This window comes from Cannabis sativa, chromosome 1, assembly GCF_029168945.1.
Source record: "Cannabis sativa cultivar Pink pepper isolate KNU-18-1 chromosome 1, ASM2916894v1, whole genome shotgun sequence".
NCBI classification, from domain to species: Eukaryota; Viridiplantae; Streptophyta; class Magnoliopsida; order Rosales; family Cannabaceae; genus Cannabis; species Cannabis sativa.
In genome coordinates, this window is record NC_083601.1 from 48,350,615 (window position 1) to 48,363,685 (window position 13,071).

The 13,071-nt window shown below is 34.8% G+C and overlaps 3 protein-coding genes across 7 annotated transcripts; 2 read left to right on the forward strand and 1 right to left on the reverse strand.

Moving 5' to 3' along the window:
• Positions 1-1,426: 1,426 nt before the first annotated feature.
• On the forward strand, positions 1,427-3,873 carry LOC115708072 (RAP domain-containing protein, chloroplastic). Its single transcript, XM_030636249.2, has 3 exons — positions 1,427-3,241; positions 3,376-3,458; positions 3,573-3,873. Exons 1-3 carry the CDS (start codon positions 1,549-1,551, stop codon positions 3,645-3,647), a joined length of 1,851 nt encoding a protein of 616 aa, XP_030492109.2. The 5' UTR covers positions 1,427-1,548; the 3' UTR covers positions 3,648-3,873.
• Positions 3,840-5,921, reverse strand: LOC115708074 (eukaryotic translation initiation factor 6-2). Of its 2 annotated transcripts, none has more exons than XM_030636251.2 (8): positions 5,766-5,921; positions 5,487-5,536; positions 5,318-5,414; positions 5,141-5,226; positions 4,987-5,031; positions 4,631-4,761; positions 4,404-4,514; positions 3,840-4,306 (listed from the first exon to the last, which is right to left on the reverse strand). In XM_030636251.2, exons 2-8 carry the CDS (start codon positions 5,494-5,496, stop codon positions 4,049-4,051), a joined length of 738 nt encoding a protein of 245 aa, XP_030492111.1. In that variant the 5' UTR covers positions 5,497-5,536; positions 5,766-5,921; the 3' UTR covers positions 3,840-4,048. The 2 variants fall into 2 exon arrangements, with proteins under 2 accessions (XP_030492111.1, XP_030492110.1); XM_030636250.2 differs by having other exon boundaries at positions 5,487-5,542; positions 5,766-5,916.
• Positions 5,922-6,739: 818 nt separating this feature from the next.
• LOC115708075 (uncharacterized) lies at positions 6,740-8,899 on the forward strand. 4 transcript variants are annotated; one of them, XM_030636252.2, is made up of 3 exons: positions 6,740-7,148; positions 7,382-8,394; positions 8,574-8,899. In XM_030636252.2, exons 2-3 carry the CDS (start codon positions 7,390-7,392, stop codon positions 8,577-8,579), a joined length of 1,011 nt encoding a protein of 336 aa, XP_030492112.1. In that variant the 5' UTR covers positions 6,740-7,148; positions 7,382-7,389; the 3' UTR covers positions 8,580-8,899. The 4 variants fall into 4 exon arrangements, with proteins under 4 accessions (XP_030492112.1, XP_060974808.1, XP_060974790.1 ...); XM_061118825.1 differs by having other exon boundaries at positions 6,832-7,148; positions 8,577-8,899; XM_061118807.1 differs by having other exon boundaries at positions 6,832-7,148; positions 8,580-8,899.
• Positions 8,900-13,071: the final 4,172 nt, after the last annotated feature.

Genomic DNA, 13,071 nt, shown 5'->3' on the forward strand with positions numbered 1-13,071 from the left:
TTATAATTATTAATTAATTTTTTACAATTTATTACTATATAAGGATCTTTTAGCAATTTATTTTTTTGCGCTTAAATTATTTAAAATTTTATAGCAAAATTTTTTATAATTAAAATTATATACATATAATTTCATAATTTAAATTTTATTATACTTGTAATCTTAATTTTAAATTATTACACTTAATTATTTAATTTTTTATTTAAATATTTAAAAAGTAAAAAGTGAAATAAGTTGAAGAATTTTTTAGAAAAAATGGCTACAGTTGTTATCGATTGACTAGCTTGAGGCTTCATACTTAGTTCATCTAATTGTAACAAAATAATTAAATATCATTTAAAAATAATTAATTATTTAAAAATTTATTATAAGAATAGAATTTTAATTTGTGTAAAAAGAAAAAATAAATTTTATTGTAAATATTATAATTAAATGGCTTAATTGTTAAAATAATTAGAGTAATGATTTAAATATAAATAAAAAATTTATTTATAAATATTAATTGCTAAAAGAGGTCTTGTTAAATATTTAATTAATTATTTTAAGGAAATAATTAATTATAATTAATTAATTCTAAAAAAAGAATGTTTACTTATTAGTAACTTGCTATTACAAGTCTAAGAAAAATATAAACATATGGTTACAATAAAAATGTAACCATTAAATAGTTACCCAAATAATAGTAGGTTTTTATTCCTGATCACTTTTGACATTGCATTAAAATGTGTTGTAAATGATATATTTGTATTATTTGACATCGTAATTAATTAAGGGGATAATTTTCAAAGGTGAGGAAAGGCAAATGAGGGTTGTGAGTGTGACATTTGAGTGAGATAAAAGAGATTATTTATTTTAGAGCAATTTGCGGCGAAACCCCCTTATGTTTTGATTTTTATACACTTAACCCCCTTATCTTTATTTTTGGTGGCAAAACCCCATTATGTTTTAATTTTTATACACTTAACCCCCTTATCTTTTTTTTTGGTGGCAAAACTCCCTTATGTTTTAATTTTTTACACTTAACCCCTCTATCTCTTGTTTTGGTGGCAAAACCCTTCAGTTTACTTTTCTTTGCAAATTTAAAGTTTTAGTTAAATATTACCGTTAAATACTAACTGGATTACTACTGTATCGACTTCGAGGTTTTACCGTTACATATACAAAGGTGTATACAGTGGTCATCCAGTTGATATTTAACGGTAATATTTAACTGGCGTGTCAAATTTGCAAAGAAAAATAAACATAAGGGGGTTTTGCCACCAAAAAAAAGATAAGGGGGTTAAGTGTATAAAAATTAAAACATAAGGGAGTTTTGCCACAAAAAAAAAAGATAAGGGGGTTAAGTGTATAAAAATTAAAACATAAAGAGGTTTTGCCACCAAAAATAAAGATAAGGGAGTTAAGTGTATAAAAATCAAAACATAAGGGGGTTTCGTCGCAAATTGCTCTAAAATAAATAATCTCTTTTAGGAATAGAATGTTCAATTCAATCCAATCTAATCTAATCCCATATGTCAACACTGTGAATTGTGAGTTGTGAAAGTAAAGATGGAAGCAATTATGAGCATCAACACCAGCAGCTTCTTCTTCCTTCACCATCATCAAACTTGTTTCAAAATGGCTCCACACCCACTTCCGAGAAAGGTTAGTGTTCCTCCAATTACTTTAACAATAAGAAGAAGAAGAGGGGTTTCGGAGGGTTTTGGTCCTGTTTCCGTTTCTGCTTCTGATAATGATAATGGTAAAGACCTAGAAGACGACCTCGACTGGGAGTTGGAGTTTCTTGGGGAGCTTGACCCTTTGGCTTTCCAAGCTCCCAAGAAGAGAAAGAAACTGCAGAGGAAACGCTCTGTTGACATTAAAACCGGCGACGCTGAGATGGATTGGTGCCTCAGGGCCAGGAAGGTTGCTCTCAAATCCATCCAGGCCAGAGGCCTCTCTTCTACCATGGAAGATTTGGTCACAGTCAACAAGAAAAAGAAGAGCAAGAAGAAGAAGAAGAAGCCCATCAAAATCCTCAAGAAAACCAAGCTACAAGACTTGGAAGGAGACTCCAGTGATGATGACGAGTCCACTGGGTTTGGAGACGATGAATTATTAAGGAGAACCGTGAGCAGTCTTGCAGGTGGGGTTTTCGAAGAAAGGAAGGGCAAGACAATGCAAGTGCTGGCTCAGAGGCTATCCCAATTCTCTAACCCATCTAATCGCAAAGAGGAAATCAACTTGAACAGAGCGATCATAGAAGCACCCACTGCGGACCAAGTGTTGGAGCTTACTTGGGAGGTCATGTCGGCCGTTGAGAAAGGCCTCAGCCCCTCACCGCTCACTCCTCTCAACATTGCCACTGCCCTTCATAGAATCGCTAAGAACATGGAAAAAGTCTCGTTGATGGAAACTCGGAGGTTGGCTTTCGCTCGTCAGAGAGACATGTCCATGCTTGTTGGTTTGGCAATGACAGTGTTGCCCGAGTGCTCCTCTCAGGGCGTTTCCAACATTTCATGGGCATTGTCCAAGATTGGGGGTGATCTTCTTTACTTGTCCGAAATAGATAGAGTTGCGGAGGTGGCCTTGACCAAAGTTGGGGACTTCAATTCCCAGAATGTGGCCAACGTTGCAGGGGCTTTTGCTTCCATGAGGCATTCCGCTCCTGCTCTTTTCTCCCAATTGTCAAAGCGGGCATCCCAAATAATCCACACCTTTCAGGAGCAAGAGCTTGCTCAGCTGCTCTGGGCCTTTGCTGCTTTGTTCGAGCCTGCTGATCATCTGTTGGGATCTCTAGATAGTATTAGTATTGGCGACCTGAGTTTTAGCCGGGATCAGCTTGGAAGCATTGCCTGGTCGTATGCTGTTTTGGGGCAAATGGAAAGGAGTTTCTTTTCATCGGTTTGGACAAGCTTGGCCCGGTTTGAGGAGCAAAGGATATCAGAACAGTATAGGGAGGATATGATGTTTGCTTCTCAGGTTCAACTTGTGAACCAATGCTTGAAGATGGAGTGCCCTCATCTTGAGTTGTCTCTGGGGACAAAACTGGAGGAGAAAATCATTGGTGCTGGAAAGACTAAAAGGTTTAATCAAAAAGTAACTTCATCTTTTCAAAAAGAGGTTGCTCGCCTTCTCACCAGCACAGGCCTGGAATGGTCGAAAGAGTACGATGTGGATGGCTACACTTTGGATGCTGTTTTGGCCGATAAGAAGATTGCTTTGGAGATTGATGGTCCAACTCACTTCTCAAGGAATACATGTGAGTTTAGATTTTACTTTGCTTTCTTCTCTATTGATATTCAAAATTCTATTCTCTATGATGAGTGATGACAGCAATCATTCTAGAATTAAAATGGTACGCTTCTTTCTATTTTGATTCTGCTTTCTCTGCAGTGGTACCATTGGGACACACCATGCTCAAACGCCGCTACATAACTGCTGCCGGATGGAAAGTGGTATCATTGTCTCATGAAGAGGTGAGTTTCAAATTCTACCAACATATACATATTGAATGATGTATACAATATGCACACACTTTATGGGTCTATTTTTGTTCTGTCTCACAAACTAAACAACTACTGCTTATGCAGTGGGAAGAACTTGAAGGGGAATTCGAAATGCTAGACTACCTAAGAAAAATCCTTCAACACTATTTGGTTGATTGATTTCAATACCCCAGCATCTACTTCAATTGGAGGAGAAGAGAAAGCACGTCATACCATATTCTGCAACTACCCTAGGACTAGTAGGATAGTATTTTTGTCCATTTTTCCAAATGCGATGTTAATTATATATTTGTGGTTACTAGTGATAACAAGCATTATTTATTTACTCCCATAATAGTAGGACTCCTAGAATGAATGAAAGAAGATTTTTAGATTTGTAACAAAATAATGTACACTACACTATTACATTCTCCACTTGAAAATTTCTTTTTATAATATGAGTAAACATAGCAACAAAGAGCTTCAAAAGATACTTCAAAAAGTGACAATCATTGTCACAAATTAGCAGCGTTGATATTTCAAACATTGAGCGCAATCAAACACGAATGCAAAGACAGAAATCAGACATAGGTATCGATCAAAGATTTTCTCATTTCATCAACAATAGCGCTAGGTCGTGACTCCCTCAACTTGAAGACGCTCTCTATAACAGAGAGTTCAGTAGCAGTGGTGTCTGAGCCACAGAAGGCTGTCCAATCATTAACGATCATGCCAGCCGCAATCACTTCACTCCCCCTATTGACTGTCCCAGCAACCAAAGGAACCTGAAGAAGTGTTGAAAGTTCGTCCAAGTCTTCAACAGATGTGTGGGGGTGAACCTGTCGTGTAAGCATTTTAAGTAATTAATTTTAATGGACGAAAGTCTTCAAATACAAATAGCAAAAGCTGGAAAAAGAGTGTACGATTTGTCATTACCAAGCCACCTGTATTGGAGAAGGTACAGTAGCTGCCAACAAGAATATTCCCCGCAATCGTCTGCCTAAAAACTTCTACTCCAAGAACATCTGCTATCATCTCTTCAGTTTCCTGACAACAAAAGTAGTAGCAGTGTTAGACAAAAAGGAAAAGGGTACACTTGTGAGAGTAGTTAGTTGTGGAAACTGGAAACAATACATTCCAATGATTATGGATATGGATAGTACCTTGTCAAGATCAGTGTGTGTGAGAGCCACGTGGTCATTGCATGCTATACAATTCCCAAGAGCAGATAGTTTCTCTTCTATGCGCTGAACAACAACTTGATCAGGTAGACTGTTTCTCAGGTGCTGAAGCTCTATTGTGCATACAGTATTTATACGACATTGGTTAAGATTGTATATACATACATAATCATTGTTATTGTTGACTTCTTTTTGTTGATTACGTTATGAATTTCGCATTTGCATATATAAAGTACAGTATTTATACAACATTAGTTAAGATTGTATATACATACATAATTATTGTTATTGTTGTTGTTGATTACGTTAAGAATTTCGCATTTGCATACATAAAGTACCTTGGTCGGTGGTATTGTGAGGCACCAGAAGCCCATTTTTGTTACCTGAATGTTTGTTTTGTACAAGACAAAATTAAAGATGCAATCCATGAGATAAACAAACACACAACTTTTTCATTAGTAAGGAGTAAGGAGTTATAATTTAGGAGCCAACCAGCGCAAAGGCGACCAATGATGCGAGTGCCTGAGATGGAGGTCTTTACCACAGGAATATAATCAGCCAGCTCCGACTCGAAAGTGCTGTTGATTGTTGTCAATAATTTTAACAAACAAACAAACAAAAAAAGACAAAAATAACTCAAGGAATCTCCTGTAGAAATTTAATTTATACCTGTAGAAATTCTCAGAACCTCCTATGGCAACCAAACAGTAGGCATTGGTGAGCTTGGAGAACACCCCAATTTCACAAGAGTTCTCGAATTGAAGACCTTCAAGTTCAACATTTGTTAGTTAGCTTAATGAAATCTTAGTCTTACAAATAAAGAAAAAGAAAAACTTACGGACGGCCATGCTCAGATTCAGTTGCTATGCTCGATCACGCCAACTGAAACTGAAACTGAAACATCAATTATTAAGAAAGCAAAAATTAAACAATCCTGTGTAATCTAAGATGATATTACACATATAATATACACAATTCCTGAGATATTAAATCTTTAGATAAACTAATATATAATGAGCTCAACTAAAAAAAACTAAGAAAATGGTAAAACTTAATTGGGGGCTTTTGTTTGATCAGGTATTTAAGTATTAAATTATTCAGCTGAGAAATACAATACCTACTGACAAGCTACTTAGAAAACGGTGGAGTTTGTGGCGTGGGGTGTGGTCCGTAGTGGCGAAAGACGGCGGATTGGCTGCAGAGAATGGTGGTGGCGGCTTTGCCTTTGAGACTTGAGAGAGTGGAAGAAAAGGAAGAATGAAATGGAGAAATGATATTTTAGGTTGGTTTGGGCTGGGCTGGGCTGGGCCCCTCCCACAAAAATTACACTCTATACCCTTTTTATATTGTCTTCTTTTATTTTTATCCTCTTTTTTAAAGTCTATCATTTTTACCTCTTTTTTAAAACATTATACAAATTTTACCCCTGCTACTTCAAGATACTCTCCATGTGACTCTCTTATGTCAGGGTATTTTGGGTACAATACATATAAAAAGAGATATGTTTCAATTAAATATAAAATTAGAGGTAAATTTGATTAATTGATTAATAAAAGTGGTATTTTCCAACTTATTCCCAAAATAAAAATAGAAATTACACTATGGGAAATTTTAATAGTTTACTTTTTTATGTCATAAATAAATAAAGCTAAGAGTTATGGGTTTTTTTGTTTTTTTTACATTTATATGGATTTTTTTATGACATATTTTTGTAAAAAAAGATGAAAATTCCATATTCGTAAACAATAATAAGTTTTGTTAAAAAAGTTACCGGAAAAGTTATATGTGCCGAAAAAGTCATCGGAAAAGTCACCGAAAAAATCATCGTCACCGGAAAAATTACCGTCGCAAAAAAAGTTACTGAAAAAGTCACCAGAAGTAGATGTCTCAAATATAAATAAAAATAGAACCGGTTATAATTGAAATATATCTAGTTCTGTAACACAAATAATAAAAACAAAATAACTCAAACTAATTATAATTAAATTAAAACAGATTATAATTTATCATTTTGTTATACCCAATATCTTTTTAAGCCATTCACATATTATACTAACCATTTATAAAATCCAAAAGTTTCCTTATTTGTCCATTCTTCATTACATTTACACCAAGTTTATTTGGAAGTACATGCATACAATGCCATTTTTACTTCGAATTTCCTTACCATGTCTTTTCTTTTTTTTTCTTTTTTTTTTTGATAGCAAAATTCCTACCATGTCTTAAATAATATATTTTTAATGGAAAAATGTTATTTCATACATATTTATGATAGGAAATGGGGGAGTCAATGGTTCGTTGATTTATTTAATGTGATAATTGATTGGAAAGAGAGAAAGGGTCATACATAGTATTACTTTTTAGTATGTATCAAACAAAAGAAATCAAATCAAAACCACACAACACAACAACTCATCATCACTCACTCTAATAAATCTACTCCAACCTTTGTCTCTGTTTCTTCTCTAATCTTTGATCTCATTCTCAAATTCAACCTCAGGTATGTTAATGTTATCATCGTATTATTATGTTTTCTTCCTATGATCTTTTATATTACTTAATTAAATTCATCGCCTTAATATATATTTGTTCAGATCTCGTAATCGAATCCTATTACTACATCTATGTTCACAGTCTAATCATCACCATTTTCAGTTTCCCTCTCCCATCAATTATTCATATAAATTAATTATTTTATAATTCCAAACTCTTGTTTGTATATATATAAAATAGGAGTTATTATGGCTTCATCTGGTGAAGATAAGCCAGCAGCAGAAGCAGCAGAGGTATCTGATAGAGGAATTCTTCATCATCATAATGATAAAGACAACGAAGACAAACAAGAGTCCGGTAATGGCGGTGGTGGATTCATCGAGAAAGTGAAAGACTTCATTCACGATATTGGTGAGAAAATCGAGGAAGCCATCGGATTCGGTAAACCCACCGCCGATGTAACCGCAATTCACATCCCTTGCATCAATCTGGAGAAGGCCGACATCGTGGTGGACGTCCTCATCAAAAACCCTAACCCAGTCCCCATCCCTCTCGTCGACATCAACTACCTCATCGACAGCGATAACAGGAAGCTCGTCTCAGGTCTGATTCCGGACGCAGGGACCATCCACGCCCACGGAGAGGAGACCGTCAAGATCCCTCTAACCCTAATCTACGACGACATCAAGAGCACCTACGACGACATTCAGCCCGGAAGCATCATTCCCTACAGGATCAAGGTCGATCTCATCGTCGATGTTCCCGTCTTCGGAAGGCTGACTCTCCCGCTTGAGAAGACCGGAGAAATCCCCATTCCTTACAAGCCCGATGTCGATGTTGAGAAGATCCGATTCCAGAGATTCTCCTTCGAGGAGACTGTTGCAGTACTCCACCTCAAATTGGAGAACAAGAATGACTTCGATCTGTGCCTCAACAAACTGGATTACGAGGTCTGGCTGTCTGATGTGAGCATTGGGGGTGCCCAGCTCTCCAAGTCTGCCAAGATGGAGAAGACTGGGATCACTACCATTGATGTCCCCATCACATTCAGGCCCAAGGACTTTGGATCTGCTATGTGGGACATGATTCGTGGAAAGGGGACTGGTTACACCATCAAAGGGCATATCGATGTGGACACACCCTTTGGAGCAATGAAGTTGCCCATTGTCAAGGAGGGTGGTACTACCCGTCTTAAGAAGAACAAGGAAGATCGTGGTGAAGATGATGACGACGACGACGATGATGATGATGAGGTTAGCACTTAGTTAAACACATTCCTTTTACTTTGATTGATTATAGAAATATACAAGATTAGATTACTCATTTGTTTGTAATGTTAAATGCGTGTGTGTGTGTGTGTGTGTGTGTGTGTGTGTGTGTGTGTGTGTGTGTGTGTGTGTGTGTGTGTGTGTGTGTGTGTGTGTGTGTGCAGGAGTAGAAGAGGAGAGGAATGAATGGAAGGTGTTTGTGTCATCGTGTGTGTGAGTCAACAAATAATGGATTATAATTAACTATTGAGAGACAAGGTTGGTTGGTTGGTTCAATGTATGATGATGCAGCAGCAGCAGCAGCAGCAGGGGAGGACCAGTCTGATCTGAGGCCACAATTATTATTTTATTTCTTCTTTTTCGTATTTGAGTGACTCGTACCCAATTTACAGTTTGTTACTTACTTATGTGGCTTATGCTTCTTTCGTTTGGTGTTGAATCTTTCTCATTCTGATCTATTCTATGTTATAGTATTGTTACAAATTAACAACCTCAGTTTGTATTGAATTAAGACTGATTCCCCTAAACTAACATTTAAAATTGGAAAGCAAATTGTATCATTAAATTTCCCATTAAGCTACAAAATTATAAACCATAAACTTTACCATTATGTCCTTTCTGTCTCAATTTCAACAATCCAAAGTCCTTTCTGTTCTTAAGGTTGCTGCTTGGATAGCGTATGGTAGTATTACCCCCTGTTGCACCATTGACTCTCTTGTTGTTGGCAAAAGAATGTTTCAACAATACAAACAATGCTAATCTCAGTTTCAAGATTGAATTACGTAGAACCAAATTTATATAATTGCCAAATACTATTACAAGTATATAAACATTAGCAAGTTTAACACTCGACACAATCACTAATATAACAACTAAGGCCTCGTTTGGTACGTCGTATCGTATTGTATTAAATAATAAATAATATTATGTTTGAATTAAACAATGTATGGTATTAATTATTACCACCAAATTTTTTAATACAAAGTATGTTGTATTATTTAATACATAATAAATGATATTAGCTTATATTATAATATTTACAAGGATTTGGGGTTAACACCAATCTCCGACCCGGACGCGGACCGGGACCCGAGACTCAGACTTGGACCCAGACCCCAGACTTGGAACCCGACCCGGACTTCGAACCCGGGAGCCGGTCTCAGTCCCGGACCCCAGACCCGGATCTGGGACGTGGACCCAGGACTCAGACCCGTAGTTAGTGTTGGGATCGAATGTATTAAAAATATATTATAATTTTACACAATCAATTAATACAAGTCAATACCAAATATTGTATTGTATTAAATAATACTAATACAATACAACACAATACATTACAATACGGCTTACCAAACAAGCCCTAAGTGCACAGTATAATACAATATGTGGTTGAGACAAAACACCCATTTCATATACAAAATAAGTATAAAATGTTACTTGCATATTTTTTCTTCTGCAACCATGAAGAAATTGTGAATAGTAGTCTCCTGCGACCGTCCATTATTTAATGGCTACAAATGTCTCATATTTCCTGTCCTACTGCCACTATATATGTACATATATAATGAAGAAATCGATTCAGAATATATAAAAACTAAATAGGAAAGGAGAACAATTGAAGAATTTCCTTCAATCGTTTTTCTATACGATTTTTTTTTTTCATTTTTAGTAGTGCTTTGATACGATAAAGCCTTATCGATTTCCAGGATGATAGTTTGAATTTTTTTTCTTTCTTGGAAATGGTTAATGGTTAACGTCAAACGTCAATATTAGCATTTTGAGAAAAAAACATTAAAAAGAAATTGTTAAAATAAAGATTCTGTTACATAATCACACTTAGATTAATTAAGATTTTTGCCCCTAAACTTTAACATGTAACAAATCATGGCCCTAAATTTTTTTAATCGTTAAAAATTCCCCTGAACTATTCAGATTATTAGATTTAAAGATTTTTGTCTAATTTCATTCAATTTTACTATTTCAGTGATTATTTATGTACTACTCCCTAAACTTTAATATCTATCAAATCATGCCCCTAAAACTTTAACATGTACTAAATTATGCTCCCTAAACTTTCATCCATGTTAGACCTTTTTTATTAAAATTAAACAAAAGTCCTTATATCCAACAATCTCAATAATTCAGAGAATATTTTTAACGACTTTAAAAATTCAAAGAACATGATTTGATACGTGTCAAAGTTCGAAAGCAAAAATCTTAATTAGCCTAAAAAAAATATATAGATATATATATATATTAATACTTAGAAAAGACCTATATGGTATATTAGCTAGTATTATTAGGTGAAAATCATCTCAATCAGAATGAAGAAATCCTGGTGTATTTTTGTTGTTTTCCAAAAATTTCTAATGGTGAATTTGTTCATATTAGATTATAAAGAGACATGTAGATAGAGTTACGTACGTGGAAACACTGTTCTAATTTTTAATGTTTCACAACAGTTGCATAAACATTTTGCTAATAGTTATTTCGTCTGATTGAAACTTTCGTCTAATGCAACCTTCGGCCAAACACCCGAAAACTTTCGTCTGATTGAAACCTTCATCTGATGTAACCTTCGGCCAATCACCTAGAAACCACCCTGTAACTATCGTCTGATTGAAACCTTCGTTTGATGCAACCACCGCACAACCACGCAACAACCACCCTGCAACCGTCGTCTAATTGTGTAAGTGATAGTGTAAGTGGTATTTTGGTAATTAAAATCACATAAAATGTATAAATGTTGTCTTTACCTTATAGAGGTATTTTTATAAATAAAATGTCAATTTATATTTTCTATGTAATAATTCTTAAATAATACCATGGGGTAATGTGTTATTTTTATTTTTTTACATTTATATGAGCTTTTTATGCCATATTTTTGTAAAAAAAGATAAAAATTCTATATTTGTAAACAATAATAAATTTCGTCGGAAAAGTCACCGGCACCGAAAAAGTCGTCGGTGCTGGAGAAGTCATCGAAAAAGTCACAGTCGCCGAAAATATCGCCAAAAAAGTCATCGTCGCCGAAAATGTCACTAAAAAAGTTACAAGAAATAGATGTCTCAAATATAACTAAAAATAGAACTGGTTCTATGAATAAAAACTAATAATTCAAACCGCTTATAATTGAAATATAACATGTTCTGTACCATAATGAATAAAAATAAATAACACAAAATAACTAAAACCAATTATAAATAAAATAGAACCGGTTCTATAATAGTATTATAATGAATAAAAATAAATAACACGAAATTGTTGGATATTATTTTACCAGGATCTTAGATCTACTCACAAGTATGTTTATTAACATCCTAAATATGAACTTTCTAAAACGATAAATTAAACACATATAAAGTTTAAGAAACCTTACATTGGGTGCAGCGGAATTATAATGACTCCTTCGGATTCGGATCTCTAACCACTTGATTCCTTTACGCTGGCAGTATTATCAAGATGCGAACACTGGATCTTCTTCTACGAATCCTTGATCTTTGAATCTCCTTTGCTGTTGATCTTTCTTCACAATCTTCCTCACTATGATTGAGGTATTGTTTGATGTGTGTGGGCACTACTCTAATCACTAAGAGAGGTTCGAAATTTTGAGGAAGAAAAGAGAGAGAGAGTGGCGGCTAGAGAAGAGAGTGGAGGCTCGAGGTTTTCGATTCGAAAGTGTAATTTTCTGAAGCCTTCACTATCTATTTATAGCATTCCTTCTAGGGTTTGATTTGAATTATATGGCATTAAAATAATGAAAAAATCATTTAAAAAAGATAACATAAGTGGTAGGCCACAGGCTAGGTGAATTTGTGGCCTTGATTTTTTGCAATTTTGCAATTTTACCACTTTTATGATTTTCTCAAAAATGCCAATTTCCTAATTCAATCATTTAAATGCCAATTCTAACTATTTAATAACTATAAATAATTATTAAATAATATTGTCATTTATCATATTTATTAATTGCACCATACAAAGTATCACAATTAACAAATATGCCCCTGTTAACTCTTTCTTTACAATTTCGCCCTTACTTAGTGAAAATTTCACAAATAGACATAGTCTAATTTGTGAATTATAATTGATTAATCAAAACCAATTACATGAGTCTTACAAGCAATATTATCTCACTAGTGGGGGGACCATGGAATCTATATAGCGAGCTTCCAATAAGTAGATGCTAGAATTTAGCACTTCAAATTCACTAACTTATTAATTCTTCGTTGAATCCACGCATAGAACTTAGAATTGCACTCTCGGTATATAGAATGCTCTATATGTTCCACCATATAGACACATCATTAGTTATCCATTGTTATAATCCTAATTTGATCAATGATCCTCTATATGAATGATACGCTAGTAAAGGGATTAAATTACCGTAACACCTACCATGTATTTTATCCTTAAAACACTTGACCCAGTATAAATGATATTTCGGCTTATGTGAAATGAGATCTCCACCATTTATTTTCGTTTGGCCAAGCTCGAAGGAAATCATCCTTTGCTTACTATTTGCCGAGATAGAAGCTATAGATTCCATGTTTATGCTAGCGCTCCCACTCGGTGCCTTCTTAGTGTTCCCAAAATGTACGTATCACACACGACCTAAAAGTAGGCTTAACTAACAAATCAAAGAACACGAATAGCCTTTCA

Coding starts and splice junctions, on each gene's coding strand:
- LOC115708072 (XM_030636249.2), top strand. CDS start 1,549: ATGGAAGCAATTATGAGCATCAACACCAGCAGCTTCTTCTTCCTTCAC. Junction 3,242..3,375: donor TCACTTCTCAAGGAATACAT/GTGAGTTTAGAT, acceptor CTTTCTCTGCAG/TGGTACCATTGGGACACACC. Junction 3,459..3,572: donor TATCATTGTCTCATGAAGAG/GTGAGTTTCAAA, acceptor CTGCTTATGCAG/TGGGAAGAACTTGAAGGGGA.
- LOC115708074 (XM_030636251.2), bottom strand. Junction 5,032..5,140: donor CATTGGTCGCCTTTGCGCTG/GTTGGCTCCTAA, acceptor ACAAACATTCAG/GTAACAAAAATGGGCTTCTG. Junction 4,515..4,630: donor CACACACTGATCTTGACAAG/GTACTATCCATA, acceptor TTTTGTTGTCAG/GAAACTGAAGAGATGATAGC.
- LOC115708075 (XM_061118807.1), top strand. CDS start 7,390: ATGGCTTCATCTGGTGAAGATAAGCCAGCAGCAGAAGCAGCAGAGGTA. Junction 8,395..8,579: donor ACGACGATGATGATGATGAG/GTTAGCACTTAG, acceptor GTGCAGGAGTAG/AAGAGGAGAGGAATGAATGG.